We start from the raw sequence: 16308 nt of genomic DNA on the forward strand, positions 1-16308 counted from the left end.
GCTACCGTACTACAAATAAATACACATGTTCAGCTATTACTAGAAAGTCATTGCAAGTACATGCAGATTGAAAATATCATGACAAATGTACCGGCTACACATGTGAATGTTAAAAGAGAAATTAATGGAATACTTTGAACAGGAAATTGAAAGAGAAAACATTCCAGCATGATAAACACTCATGTAACCTTATTTGGAGAAATTAGTTGAAAGAAGAGGAAGGGGCGCATAAAAAGCTTCATAAATCATATAACTATACGTGTATACAACAGTCTCATACATCATAACAGAAACATTGGAATAACAGAGCGAAGTTTGAAATAAAGAGCTATTCTCCGAATAAAACGGCATGCAACAATATAGGTGCAGAAAGATGATAACGAATGATAATAGAAGAATGATAACAACTAAACAGACCCGGTGTGGAATGATGGCTTAGTCTTTCTGACTTGTAACATTCCATTTAAACCTTGAAGCGTAGCAACTAATGTCAGAGAAAAATGCAGAGTGTTCCTGAGGATAAGCGTGATGACGTTGGTATGGCAGTTACGTTGCTTATAAAAACATGTCTTTTAATGCAAAAATTGCTCTTGCCAGAGGTTATAATATTGCTTTCATGTAAAAAGCGTACTTTGTGCAATATTGAGCATCCTGCACTTGACTGCTATTCAGACAGCGAAATCTGTCATTTTTACATTGATTCAACGTCTGCATACCTTAAATCAATGTAAAAATGACGGAATTTGCTGTCTGGGATAGGCTAATGATGCTGATAGTCGCTCTTCGTTGCTGAAGTGAATAAAATGCAATGTGGCTTAGTTACACTGTTAAAGAAATCTCGACAAAATCCCCTCGGTGATCTCGCCACAGAAAAATCCCTAATCCCTTAGACTTTGTGGACCGTAAATTATTACCATGGGTCAACTGTTCAATGAACTCCAGACTTAGAAAGCCTTCTCAAAAGCATTTTTGACAGCTTTGAAAACAGAATATTAAAAAAAAATTCATTCAATAGCTTGTACACTCATGGTTTCTTTGTGTATTTGAAGAGAATGGAGCATACAGTAAAGAAAGTTGAGCACCAGTTAGTTTGAAACATTCAGTAATTTTTATACTTACCCTGATGCTCAAGTGTGGTCACAAAAACCAAAAAATGCAAATTGAACACTTCACAGAAGATCGGAATATCAAGTAACCTATCTGCTTGAGCAAGTTTTTTTTTACAACAAATTCATTTTTAGGCAGGCAGGTAACTGTTCGTTACTGTAACCTTGGCTCTGGGTGGCATAAATTTTTGTAAAATTTAACACGTGTCTGCAACCGCCCACTATTCTCGTGCTCTTAATTTTATCGTCATATCGTGCCGTCGGTTAAAATTAACAGGAAGTCAGCCTCGGGTGTTTTACCGCGATTGATGTGGTGGATACAGTGAAGATATGACAATCACGCTGACGCTTGGTGAAATGTTTGAGAGAAAAATTATTTTTCGTTGCAGATATTAAGACAGTTTGTATAAGATTGATGTCAAATTCAGTAGATAAGATGAAGACTAACCTCAACAATCAAGCAATTATCAAGTAAGTATTACTGATAGTTTTATAGTGATTTACGTGTGTGAAGTGTCTCTCTGGTGTGGGTGGTTGATCTTCTACCATAGCAGCAAGTTATGTGTAAGCTTCCTCAAATCATATCGGTGTAATGTTCAAACAAATGACTGTATCAGCACCACGACAAAATAAGCAGTCACCGCATACATCATGCATAGGGTCAGTCTTGTTCGCTTTTTGTGAATAATCTTGTGTGGTTTCAAGTGCACGGCAAGTTATCTTAGCTTGAATGTGATAACCTGTGAAGGCTGTAGTAGTCTAACCATTCTCACGGTTCCATAGCAGAGCGAAAATGTTCTGAGAAAAAACAACAAAACAACAACCTCCCGAAAATACCATCGTGTGGCTGTGACATTACGTTTTTACTGCGTGTTTTTCAGTGTTTTTTATTAGCTATCATGAACATAGATTTGCAAGTGACGTTAGTTTCTGAGTTTACAATGATATTCACTGTTAATTTTTAAATATTCTTTTTATTATTGAAAAGATGCTAAAGTCATAGAAACTTTAGAGTTTTATGTCATAATTTTCAAATACGTTCATATGTACCTACAGAATATATGCGTTCAACGATTTTAAAGTTAGTGAAAAGTAAGATTTGGCGGTATTAATCAAAAGCACGTTTAAAACCTCATTGTTATGTTTATTGTAAATATCAAACGTAATTTTATGTAAACAATCCTGTTCTTAGGCTTTGTTCTGTTCGCGTTTGTACCACTCAATTTGACATTTATAGTATAAACAAATAGTTGAGCTCGCATTGCCTTCTGAAATGATAATAAATGTGATGGAAGATTAAACAGCTGGTTTACATCAACAATCAGGATTATTAAATCTCATGCAATTTTTTCTTTTTTATTCTACAACTTATGTTAATGTAAATTACTTGACTACTTGATGTAGTAGAATGTCAACATCTTTTTTTACGTTCTTAGTATAGGAAACTCATCAATCATTCAAAGTGACAGCTCAGTATTTTGTCAAACGATTTTATGAAGCACAAAAGAAGTAAAGCCTTTTTTTCTTTCTTGTAAACTTACAATGTACAAAAATAAACCTCCAATCGATATAAATTACAATGATTTGCGAGCCGCCCGCCGTGTTTTAAACCACTCAAATGGCTCTCAATGGTTCCACAACTTTGCTAAACAAACAAAGTCTATACGTAGTAACTGACATGATGAGCAGTTCCTTTTATTTGAAATACTTGCATTTCGCTCATTATCATGTAGGCCTTGCTCTCTCACTTCTGTGTAATGTACCAGTGTATTTGCCGTGATAATTTGAGAAAAAAATAAATCAGTGATTGATTGGATTTGGTAAAAATACTATGGCAGAATGGCAATAAGCTTTAACGGTGTATTTAACAAGTACAATTTGGGTAGAGAGGTAACTTTTTTTTTGCTGGGGTATGTCTGTTTATGTTTAGGTAACAAGTGTCCGCGCTTGCCAAAAAAATCAATAAAAGCTTCTTATTAGGCGTTTTCCATACAACGCTGGGGACTATTAACTTAGAAATTATCATATTTTTCAATATTATACTTTTTATTATACTGTATAAGTAAATGAAATCAATTCTATCAAAGTAACTTTTTGGGACAAAGCTGTTCTTCAACATGCATTTTTATTTTATCTATTAGTTGTTTAATGAATGTTTTTTTTTTCTAATACAGACGAACCCCTTCCTTCATTGGAGATGATTCACAAAGCTCCGATGGTAGTAAGCAATGTAAGAAAAAACTGTAGTTTTATGTATAAATGTAATGCGTAATAATCAAGTGCATTTATAAAAAATAACTGTATCTCAGACATCAAAATCCGCTATTTTTATAGTAGACGTTGAATCAATGTAAAAGTGCAGGATTCGCAGTCTGACATACGCTACTCTGTAAATATGTGCTGCTCTTAGACAAAGATATCAGTACAAAAATCCATTCCCTCAATCTACCTGAAACGAAACGAAACGAGAAGCGAAACTACCAGGAATATACCTATCAAGACTTTTGTCAGTCTGAGGATAAAGATTCAAAACCAACAAAAATGTATCATCAATTTCATAAGGTTTTTGGTATGACCTGACTCGGAAAGAAACGCAGCTTCACCGACTAAGAAGCGGGCACCCAATCCATTAACCCTTTGACTGCCACAGCTTTTTCCAATTGGGTTTACCTCTGTGCCAAGGGTATTTTACCAAAATTGACACTTTTATGAAAAACAAATTTCGGCGCGTTTTTGAAAGGCTGATTTAGGTTGTTTTGTCAAAATAGATTTGTAACTGTCAAGGATATGTTTTGCGTCATCGATGGTTTCTATGACATCATAAAAATGATCATTGATGACGTCATAATTTTTGCCTTTTCCCCCTAAAATCTCTTTTTCTAACTGTTCAGCACACTATGATCGTGTAAGCTTTTATTTGGGGGAATATTACAATTTACTTCCAATATTTCACTTTCGTGTGGTATTTCGTAAAGCATTCTCCAACATGCAAGCCTGGTTTGCTTGGAAAATAGGTGCAATGGTAGCGCACATCTCTCTTCATTCCTTTTTTGTAGCACACCCGGCAGCGTTTCTGAAGACGCAATTTTTTCTCACTATAGCTGGTATTTTCCCGATGATGTGCCTTCCAACTATAGACGATGCATGCTTTTATCTGCTTGGGTGTCGTTTTATTAGCAGACCTTCATGAAAGATCAGCCCCAACAGAACCTGACAACAAAATAAAATTGATAAAACAAATAAAAAAATCATCTGATGTAAAAGTTTTACCATTGACTCACTTCCTGAACATAAGATAAAAGAGTAACTCTTTTTCCTTCTTAGATGCTCGTCAAAGTGCAGCCGTTCAACAAAGCAATTTGAAGCAAGTAGATCGCAATATTTTTGTAACACTTCAGTGATTTTCTAGCCATGTTGTAGGGGTGTAATGGCTGTAAAAAAGTCAAGTTTTAGACTTTAAGCATGCTGAACCTCATCTCTGCAAATGTATAAAAACACAATTTCATTATTAGCAATATGCTGCGTACATCTCACACCTACCGGACTGGCCGTAGTTTGCTGCCTGGACATCAGCATCCACATTGTCAACAGTAGCAGAATTGGCGGCGCCAAAATCATCGTTATCATCTTTGTGTTGCGGTAGAGGAGGATTCCACTCTTCATTATCTTCTAAGTCAACAACCGATTCTCTACTGACCGAATCCAAAATCGATTCAACGACCAATTCATCTTCTAGCATCGGCAATGAGCAACTGAGTAGGCTACTGTATGAGGCTAATATTTGATTTGAGGAAGTAAACTGCGGTCTAGCCTAGAGTATCTGAAATCGTATCTAAATTTTTATTCATCATCACACATTTACTGCAATTATAATCGATCAATATGCTTACATTCAGAACTTCCAGCTCTTTGTCTTTTTGAATCCATTCCCAAATTCGAAATATTAGACTGAAGAGAAAGCTTGGCAGTAATTTTCTATATTGTCTAAAAACAGATTACTAACTCTTGCAAGATTTCAATTTTTGAAAGGGCTTCCAAAGTACTTTGGAATTTATGATTTATATCATCATCAAAGTAGTTATAAGCTTGTCAAACGGATAGATTTATTTTGTTTTGGCATCAGTAGGCCTACTATGAGTATGACCACTGACCAGTGCCGGTCTTTGGGGTGTGCAAACCGTGCGATCGCAATTTACTCAGAAAATGCAGTAATTTTTTTCATTTTCAATGAAACATTCAAATATCTCAGCCAGGAATTAGCAACAAGAAAACATAGAGGCATAGCTTTATTTCCGAAAAATGCCAACGAAAACATGATCTTATCCTTTTGCTATGCCACTGGACAGCACCATTTTACATTAATATTCATATCCAAATTTTTGTTGAACATGCTCTCAGAATGCACCAAATTCAAATTAATTTTTCAAATTTTTCTGGGGGAGGCCCCCCAGACCCCCAGCCCTGGGTGGCGCCTTCAGCGAACAAGCTGTCAAGCTTCACCCGCCGGCCGTCAACCCTCCCCTTTCAAAATACCTACCTACGCTACTGAATTGGATCATTGTCATTGGGGCCCGCAAAGCAGATTCTGCACAGGGGCCAAAATGCCCTAAGAGAGGCACTGCTATGACTAATGATTATACACTTCGGAGGCAAAATTCAACCTTATCAAGTATCTTGTCAGTGCATATTTGTATTCAGAATGTATTTCGCATTTGCTTTGGACGTACCAGAAACGTCCAACCATCTTAAAAAACATAAAGCCTGGCATACAACTAACTACATATTTTGACGTATCACATACGTCCTTGGCATACAAATAATACATTCTTATGACGTATGAGAAACGTCAAGGGCACTCAAAGGGGCCATCGGGTCGGATGTATGTTCATATTTTACAGCAACAACTGATAAAATATTATTTTTGTTTTCTACTTTTACATTTGATAATTATTGTACAACATCAAACTTAAGATATCACAAAACTATTTCGTGTCAGTTTTTGTTATACATGTCGGCTGCGTAGCCGAGTGGTGAGAATGTCTGTGCGACGTTCGAAAAGACGTGGGTTCGACACCGCTCCATAGCACGCGGCTGTGTCTCGGCAAAGACACTTAATGGCAAGCTAAAATAAGGGGAGCAGCTGACTCGAAGACTATATGTCACTTCGCTGCTTCCTGTCGTCTGTTGTATTGCATCTGTGACCGCAGTGTACTGTATGCTATCGCAATGGGCGCAAATAAAAACACGATTATTATTATTATTAGTGGTTTATATTTGCTTGCTGCGTCAAGCACTTTATTTGCCACTGCTGCATTTTATCTCTGGAATAACAACTGTACATATAAAATTTTCATCTTTTTCAAAACAACATCTCTACTGCTGTTTAAGTTTCAGTGTCTACATGCGACTTTGTCTTGTCAAAACATGTGAAAAGTTTTAACTCTCTCTGTAGCGACACGGGGTTTTATGAGGACGCCCGCTCTAGTAGTGAAATATTTCACAGAAGGAAATGTGCTAGAAATGCGAAATTTCTTGACTTTTTTAGTTTTTATTCTTTGCGAATTTTTAAACCTAAACTGGTCATTTTTCTACCTTCCTGCCCTTCACAATAAACATTTCGTCTCAGGTGGCTAGACATTTTCGTGCAATGCTAGTTATCTATATGTTAATGTTAGTGCAATTACTTTGAAATGTAAAAACGCCAAAAAGGTCTTATATTTATAAGAAAAGTAATTTTTTGTTTAGTTTAGTATCAATTTATGTTAAAATTCAAAAATTTCAATTTTGAAGCTATTTTCTGGAAATTAGAATAAAAATCGACTTTTTGACGCTTTTTCAACTCAAACAATTTATTTTAATAAATTTGTTGGGTAATAATTTAATTTCTACACTTACAATACACATGGCTGTTATCTTGTAAAATATTTTGGCTTTGTGAATGGTTTGAACTCCTGGTTAATCTACTGTAATAAAAAAAAATAAAGAGCCCAAAATGTAGATAATAAAATTATGCTCAGCAAACGTTTCGAAAACTAAACTTTCTTATCTTCAGTGCTATGAATGTTATTCTTATGACTTTTAAATATCTCTCATAGCATTCAAAGTGGAACTGAAGAGAGAAGTGAGTTTACTTGCTGGAGTTAGTTTGGTTGTTTCAACAATGATTGGATCTGGAATTTTTGTCTCCCCAAAAGGAGTCATGAGGAACGCTGGATCAGTTGGAGTTGGACTTCTGGTAAGTCTTTAAATTTTGATTGTGATTGGTAACCAGTTGGCTACCTCGGAACAATGACGGATGTAGGAGGAAGGCGACCTGGGCGATCGTTTTCAAAGTCGAATTAATGTAAATCTACACATTATTGCGTTTGTTTATAAAATCCCTCCCTTCCTTAAACTACCTCCTGAAACTGCCCTTACATCGGAACACTAGCTTGGCAGACAAAAGATTTTAAAGCAAAGTAGACAGTATCACACTAAATCAAAATATCCTTCCTAATTTTTTTTTATAGAATTGATTTATTTGATGTAGTTTGGTACTTTTTACTTTATATTAAATATTTTATCACACTACGCATCCTATTGGATCATCATTAAAATTATAAGAAGATTTGATAAAAAATTCAATAACGAAGTTTTGTTTTCAAAAAGATTTTAAGTTTACTAAATAAGGTTTGAATACAAATGTAGTTTGAGATCTTAATTTCCCCCCTCCCCCCCGCTGTGTTTTAGTGTTCAGTACTAACTTGCATGACAACGTATCACGTCACGTTCAGCGGTTGCTCTGTTGCCTTTGCTGGAAACATTTTTTGTCCGGCTATATTTAACTAAACGCAGTTTTAATTTATGCATACGACCCTAAAAATGTAGTGTTGTTTCCAAAATTAGCCTAGCGTTTACCCCTAGGGCGCAACAAGTTACATAACTGTACTTTAAAAAGTCATAGAGGTGGTTAAAACACAATAGCAAGAATACCAGTTTTCACTTTCCTCCTCTTCACTTATAAAGTAACGCAAGAAATTGTCTGTATCTGATCTGTTAGCCATCACAATTTCCTTCTTTAGGCGCAGTCTGCATTTGGAAAGTATTATTTTAATCCTCAACGCTGTTCATAAAATAAACCTTCAAAACATTTGTGTCTGGCGCGTTAGATAATATGTTTTAATACGACATTGCTTTATATTTTATCTGGATAATAGTTTTAGTCTTTTTTGCTGTGTTTACATAACATCAAGAAAATATGTCAAGAACATCAAAATCAAAGAACATCAAAAAAATATGAAAAAGCTATATGACTTTTTGCGTTTAGATTTGGCTGGGTTGTGGAGTTTTGGCTACTTTTGGCGCTCTCTCGTATGCAGAAGTGGGAACAATGATTCCAAAATCAGGCGGGGAATTTCCGATTCTGCTTGAAGCTTTTGGTCCATTACCGGCCTACTTTTTTGCTTGGACATCTGGAGCTGTTTTAAAGCCTTCAGCACTGGCTTTGCTGTCTTTAACGTTCGCCAAGTATTCTGTGGTGGCGGCATATCCAGGTACGTTTGAGATGCATCGTCTACAAATGCCAGGTTAATCTAAAAGAGCCAACTTTGTCACCTTGATATTTTTCTAGTCCGTCGAAGAATTTAGGACTTTGTGAGTAACCTATTTGTGTGACTAGATGAATTTTCATTTAAACTGCTTTCACCCTAACTTTGTTGACAACATTTTATGTGACCAAAATCCTTGAAATAAAACAAAGGAAATAGTCAGAACGAAAAATCGATCGAGTAGCTTAACTAAAAAACTAGTAGGCTACAGTAGAACAGTATATTGCAGCCTACAAATAAGAATATGCAAGACTTGAAAAAGCTAATCGTATTCAAAGTCCACTGCCTGAATGTATTGTAAACGTGAGCCAAAGTTATAAGCTTTTTTTTTAATTTGTCTTTTTGTCAAAGTTGTAATCTTTTATGTTTTTGATCCTATGATGCTCTTTAATTGAATAATAGTAACAACATTTAGATAGCGCCACATCCACAGTGCAAATTATCCTCCTAGGCGCTTTACATGACATTGGTGATAAATAATACGAAATTATCAAATAAACAATAATAAAAAAAGATTAAGCTAAACTTTTACTTCTATTCAAAACTTTTACAGAACTCCATAAAAATGTAAACAAAAACATTTTTTTTCCGGATACAAACTACACTTGTACCCCTTTAGAGAAAGTTGTTTGACGATACTTTGATTAAATTAATAATAACAACGAACGCATTTATTCTTATCATTATTACTAATTCACTTATTATGACGTCACACTTGCTTAGGAGAGTCAAAGTTTCCAATCCCTCTTTCCTGCACGATTGTGAGCCTTAGTTTATCCCCAACAGTTTAGCCTACTTAGATACAGTAGGCCTATAGCCTATGGTGGGGATCATTATGACGTTTGCTTATGTTTGTTTCAGTTGATTGCGGTGATGATTCTGAAGTTGTTCAAAAACTCACTGCTGTTGCGGTGATTATGATAGTAGTGTTTGTGAATTGCGCCAGCGTAAAACTTTCGACAAAATTCCTGACTTTCTTCAGCTTTGGAAAAGTTTTAAGTTTGATTATTATTATCATTGGTGGAATGGTGATGCTTTGCAACGGTAAGGAGCAATTGCTTTTGAAATTTTGACTGAATTACACTATAAAGCTTTAATGGACTATTTTCGAAGGCATCTAGACACCCAGACAGCAAAGTCAGTCGTTTTTACATTGGTTCAACATCTGCAGACGTTGTACGAATGTAAAAACGATGGATTTTGTTGCCTGGGATATGCTCTCAAATTTTGTTTTTTTTATTTCAGGTCACACCGAACATTTTCAAAATGCCTTCACTGGAGAAACACCAGGTGTCCGCGAGGTGGCGCTAGCTTTCTATCAAGGATTATGGGCATTTGACGGTTGGAATCAACTGAACTACGTCATTGAAGAACTCAAGGTAGCGTACACGACTTCTAAATGTTTCTATATTTTTGTTCTGTTCTTCGGCTAGTTGCTATTAATTCAAGCACAGCATACCGTGTAAAAGATTTCGACCTTTCCGCCACAACTTCTTCAATTTTCCAATAAATCTAAAGATTATGTTGTATCAATAGTAACAATTACGTTACAATAATATTCTTACTTTTTTGTCGTATCCAGGCTTACGCCCGGTGGCTAGAGATTTAGATTAAGTGGACGGGAAGGCAAGGAAGCCAATCTTTGTGACAACCTTCAGGCATACCTTTAAGTGTCTTACCAAAGACACAGCCCCTTCGCTTGAGCGGTGTCGAACCGGCGCCCTTTCGAGTGTCGTGCCATGGCTCTCGCCACTCGGCAATGCAGCCGACATTATTACTAGTATTCTTACCAACAGCGGCATAGGCAAGATTTTTTCACCGGAGCTGTCCTACTTATTATGTTTCTTTTTTTGTAGCAATTGTAACTTATCAATTTTGTGCCTCTTACTTTGCCGGTTGGCGCTAATTTATTATTTTCATTATTCTGACTTGTAGAATCCGATGGTAAATCTCCCAAAAGCTGTCGTTATCGCAATGACACTTGTGACAGGATTGTACATGCTTACAAACATAGCCTACCTTTCCAGCATGTCAATGCATGAATTACTGGATTCACCAGCTGTGGGTGCGGTGAGTGTGAAGTGTTGGACAGTAGTGATATTCTGAATCGACAGATTAAATGTTATGGCTTTTGAAAGACCGGTGACGTAGCAAGAAAGAAAACTAGAGGGCAAAGCAACTGTTGGGGAGAGCAAACGTCATTCAACATTAATTAAAATGGTATTAAAACGTTGTAATAACATAGAAGCATATTTATTTGGGTGGATAAGATACAATTTTTGGGGAGAGATTGCCCCCCAAGCCCTTCCGTGACTACGTCCCTGCGTAAAACAAAGCGCAAGAAGCGTAATAGGTATATCTCATATATTAAGTTTACAGGAGATTCACAAACGAAACTCCAGCATGACCAGCAAATCTATAGCCTTCACAAGTTAAAGTACTGCAATCTGATATCTACTCCACACTAATATACAGTATGTTTTTGTAAATTGTACAGACGTTTGGAAATCGAGTGTTGGGATGGTTTGTGTGGATTATTCCAGTTGCTGTTTCTTGCTCCGTCTTTGGAACCTGTCTTGGATCCTGCTTCACAGCTGGAAGGATATACTACGTAGCTGCAAGAGAAGGGCAGTTTACAAAATTGCTCGCTATGCTGCACATCCACAGGAATACCCCAGCACCTGCTGTACTGTTAAATGTATGTAACGGATATGTATGTAAGCTGGTTTTGGCAAGTATCTTAGTTAGGCTACTGCAGATTCATTTATTTATTTAGTAATAGTTCTTTAGGTGATGCATTCGTGTGTTTGCTTTTTTGGCACTAATGATGCTCTACAGTTGTAGAGCGAAATGCATACGCCATAAATAGGGCTCTGCTGATTCTCCATGCATTTTAATAATAAAATACTAAATTGATACTTGATGGAGAATTGCTGGCCTGCTTCTTCTTGGTCAGGAGATCCCCTATCCTTAATGGAACTCAGTAAATACATTGTATGTAAATGAGCATGCTTAGAGTAATTTTAAATTTTGAGAAGACGAAAGCCAGGCGATAAAGCGGTGGTCGAATACCCTTGTAGCAAGAATTAGTGGTGCGATACTGACAAGCCCAGCCTCATGGGCGAAACACGGTGTCGATCGTTGTCAATTCTTGCTACAATCGGCCGCTGAGAAACAAACAACTGCTTATCTTGCGTTTTTAGTGTTTCAATTATTAAATTTGGCAATTCACCAGGTTTTTAAAAAAAACTTAAAAGCTTAAGCATTGTGTCTGCAGCTATTTATGTGAAAAGGTATATGTGTTATTTTAGAAATTTCATAAAATTATTAAACTTTTATTCGGTTTGTTTAGGGATTCTTGGCTATGCTAATGGTGGTACCAAACGACTTCGATACCTTGATAGACTACTTTAGCTTTTCGATGTGGATCTTTCATGGATCGACGTGTGCTGCTCTTCTGTATTTTAGATACAAACTTCCTGACCATCCAAGGCCTATCAAGGCATGTAGTTGTTTGCAAATATCATTTAATCGACAAAGTTAAAGAAAATGAAACGCTACTTGTGCTTATGTACGGTAATGAATAATTTGCTGGATTTTATTTTCAGAAAAATTCCTGTTTTTTTTTCTGTTGACAGAATGGTTTCCATTTCATTGAAAGAAAGTTTTTTTTTGGACATTAGAAGAAGTTTTCTACCGTAAAAGTTTTGCTTTCTATACAAAAAAACATCACCGTCATCATCCAGTCACGTCACTGCTGGCAGATGGCCTCCACATATGCTTCCATATTGTCTTTTCAAAAAAACATAGGCTATCATTCTTTAAATCAGATGTTTACTAATGTTTTTTTTTCTCATTTAGCCCACCCCTTTCTGACTGACTAAACGTAACGTTACTAGCCTATTACCAGCTTATGACTTATGCATTCATCACAAGCTTGTCTCTTCTCTTTATTAAGTTTACTCCGTTGATATAATTGAAATTTAACTTCAGGTGGTAAATATAACTCCGATGGAGAAGCTTTGGGCGGGAAAATTTTTCTAAAGCTCTCCTGGGGTAGTAATGACTTCAAAAAAGAAATAAAATGAAAAAAATTGTTTGTTTGTTTATTGTATTCAGTGTTGCCGAACGGCAACACTGGGAAAGAAAGGGTTAATTACACTAAACTATGCCGAGGGAAACATAAATCGATCCAATACTGAGCAGAGATTCGTATCGAGGAACACCCGATGTGAAAGAAAAGCGAAGACGTGTCTTACTGTTAATTTCTTTAAAAAACTCAAACCTTAAACTGATAGCACAGCCAACACGCTTTTTGTGTCAGCATAGTAAATGTCATTCTAGGGTATATTTTGGGTGCTGAATTCAAAAATCACATCAGGATTTTATGATATCTGGGTGCTGTTTTGGTAAAAATGGGTAAAATCGACTCCTGATCTGTATTGGTAGATTATGGCGTTTCATGGAATTTGAACCCTTTTTTGTCAACAAGGTCTGTGATAAAGTCTAAATTCATTACGATAAAGTCTAAAGTCTACACAAGAGATACAAACATAATATTAATGAAAACATTGAGGTATTTCAAGACCTGTTTTATTTTTTTTTATTTTTTATTTTGTTGAAGTGTGGTAACTTGAACCTAATTCTTCAAAGTTTATCTGCTAACACTAAACGTTCAACGTCATTTTTTTTGCAATAGTAGGCTACATTGTTATTTTTTTCGTGTTAAGAAGTAGGTTTGATGGCTGTGCAAATCCCCAATACATATTTTAAACCTTTTGGTTTTGCCATCTTTTCTTTTTGTTGGTGCTACAGTTGCGTGTTTGTAGGCCTAATGTCATTCGTTATTATGTTTGCGCCAGCAAAGAAAAATAAAATTGAAGAAATCGAATAGAACAGACACATAAAAATAGGTTCAATTCTACAGAAAAAAGAAAATTCACATGCACATTTGGGAAACGTTACTCTGGACAAACTTTCCCTTGCATGATTTTTGTGAATGTTGTGAGTGGATTTAAGATTTCCATTGATCTATCGTCTTAGGTTTTCCTCACAAGCTTTACATGCAGCATGTGTGGAGCCCATGATTTGTCCTGATTGCCCAGGCGAATTTTAAAGTATGTAAGATATGCTTGTTTCACAAAAGTTATTATGGTTTGCCTTTGGTTAGGAACAGTAGCCTATAACTGCTACATATGTAACAAAGAACATCAGGGTCATTTTCACACTTTTTTAAAGATGTCATTCTGCTACTTATTCACACCACAAACAGAATTAACACCTTGCTAATATGAAAAAATCTGAATATATGAAAATTCAAATAAGAATGAGTCATAGACAAGTTTCACATGCGCTTAAATCTCCACGTTCAGCGAAAAAGATAAAACCAATGTTATTTATCAAAAAGTAGAATGGTACTAAGCATTCAGGCGAAAGTGAATGTAACCCTGCCTGTAAGGGGTGGTTTATGGACAGTTCTCAGAAGGTACATAAGTTGGATGGTCTACCATAGACAGATGGTCCACTAGCCAGATGGTCTAGGTGACTCGTTTGACCAGTGGACCATCTAGCTAGGGGGGCTTCTGACTAGTGTACTGTACCTTCTGAAGGTAGGTCGGTCACTCCAATGGTCATGGTGTCATCATACATCTCCAAATGTTACAAAATAACGTCATTTCCATGAATATGACAAATTTTGCAACACTTTTGGCTCATAAGGTCTTTATAAAACGGTAACAGTAAGAGAAAATTTGGCCAAAAACCCAATATTATGAGAAAAAGTATCATGTAAAAATCTCAAAAACCTGATGTGATGGATGAAATCTGATGTGATTTTTGAAATCAGCAGCCTCAATATACCCCAAATCACATCTTACATTGCAGACACAATTTTTTTTATCTTTTTTGTTGGCCTGCGTAGTCAATCCGAATGAACAAAAAACGTTTTTATGTTCAGGTTCCTATTTTCATTCCGATCGTCGTCCTTCTCTGTGCTATTTGTTTGGTACTTGCTCCAATCATTGATGATCCACAAATACAATATTTATACGTCGTGTTATTTATTCTCTCCGGTTTAATTTTCTATATTCCATTTGTTCATTTTGGTTACAAGAGCAAAGTTATAGGTAAGTACACAAGTACATTGTTAGTGCATATTTGAGTCGATTTTAATTTTTGTGTGCTTAATTATAGTAACATGCTGTGTAAATTAGGCCATATTTTATGAGAAAGTTATATTTTCAGGTCGTGTAAAGCGATTTCTACAAAAATTGTTGTTGGTAACACTACCTGATGACGACATGCCAAAGTGATGAAAAGACATTCAATGCGGCGTATTGAAGCCTGTACTTAAATTCGCAAATGTTACACATTTTAAAGATAGATTAATGAGTGCAACTGTGTCTCAAGCAAAGTTTTTGCACAAAATAGTTAAAGTAAAGTTCTTTCATAGCAAAATTAATGAAACAATAAATATTTGCTTAGAAAAAATACGTACCAGCTTCATAGACACCATCACGGCCTAGTGTTTGTTTTCGAACACAAAAAAGCCACCATCTGAGTTCTATGAGTTGTTGTGAACAAATTGTCTTTAAATTTTTTTTTTTTTGTAAAAAAATGCATAAAAATAAAAAATTCTTAATGGGGCAGCCTCCAGATTTCACCCATTTTATATCATGTATTTGAAAACTTTTCGTAATTGTTTAAATTATTGTAGTTACAACACAGTGCAACTGCATAGTTTTAAAACTTGGTTATTCACAACAAAAGCAGGTTAATTCGCCTTCTGAATGTTGGAGGTACCACCACCGACTGTTACATTTTACTTCCATCTCAGCGCTTGCTTGAGTAGTTTTATTGTTTGTGGCTTCTTGTAGTAAATATTTGCTGGTGCTTATGGTCACTAGATCCATTCTTCTTTTTGGTCGCATGCTCTTCATTTGTTGTTGTCTAGGGGAGATCTGAAATTTGTTCAAAGGTGCAATAAATGTGCGTTCCAACATTAACATTTCACTATTTAGTGAGAAGGAAAACAATTTCACATTTATTTGGCAAAATATATCAGAAAAATGGAAGTATCCTATTTTGTCAAGGAAAATCAAGAGTTCACCGATCAGCTCAGTGGCCAAGTGTTATCGCCTTCGGCTTTGGAGCTGGTAGATCTGAGATCAATTCCAGGTCGGGTCAAACCAAAGACTTTAAAATTGTATTGATTGCATTTTTTCTTGCATAAAGCAGTGAGAATAAATCGGGTATTAATGTGATAACATCGTAAACCCGATACAAAATTTAAAATGTGCCCTTTCAGTAAAATACCTTAGCTGCTGCAGAGCGACAATAAATAAAGCCATAACACTATTATTAAGAGCGCACCGAATAGCGCAACTTTTGCCATCTTCATTCTGAGAGTAGACTGTGTAATGCAAACGCGATGCCAGATCTTCTGTATATTTGCCAGGAAAAAATATTTTTAATCAAGTAGCCTAAAGATAAAGGTGGTCCCATATTATTTACTGAGCTTCGTTGAATGAGAAGATACAGTTATCACACTAGGCCGGTTATCACTTTCGGCCTTCCTTTTCTTACACCCTGGGTAGACGTAGACTCGTAAAGGTAAG

The 16308-nt window shown here is 36.0% G+C and overlaps 1 protein-coding gene across 1 annotated transcript; it reads left to right on the forward strand.

The window, feature by feature from the left end:
* The first annotated feature begins 1499 nt into the window (after window positions 1-1499).
* Window positions 1500-15686, forward strand: LOC145775685 (b(0,+)-type amino acid transporter 1-like). The gene is made up of 11 exons (XM_082587025.1): window positions 1500-1577; window positions 3281-3336; window positions 7202-7341; window positions 8413-8638; window positions 9554-9736; window positions 9938-10071; window positions 10628-10762; window positions 11190-11390; window positions 12045-12194; window positions 14649-14817; window positions 14936-15686. Exons 1-11 carry the CDS (start codon window positions 1522-1524, stop codon window positions 15001-15003), a joined length of 1518 nt encoding a protein of 505 aa, XP_082443151.1. The 5' UTR covers window positions 1500-1521; the 3' UTR covers window positions 15004-15686.
* Window positions 15687-16308: the final 622 nt, after the last annotated feature.

This window comes from Aplidium turbinatum, chromosome 8 (genome assembly GCF_918807975.1).
Source record: "Aplidium turbinatum chromosome 8, kaAplTurb1.1, whole genome shotgun sequence".
In the NCBI taxonomy this organism is placed as follows: domain Eukaryota; kingdom Metazoa; phylum Chordata; class Ascidiacea; order Aplousobranchia; family Polyclinidae; genus Aplidium; species Aplidium turbinatum.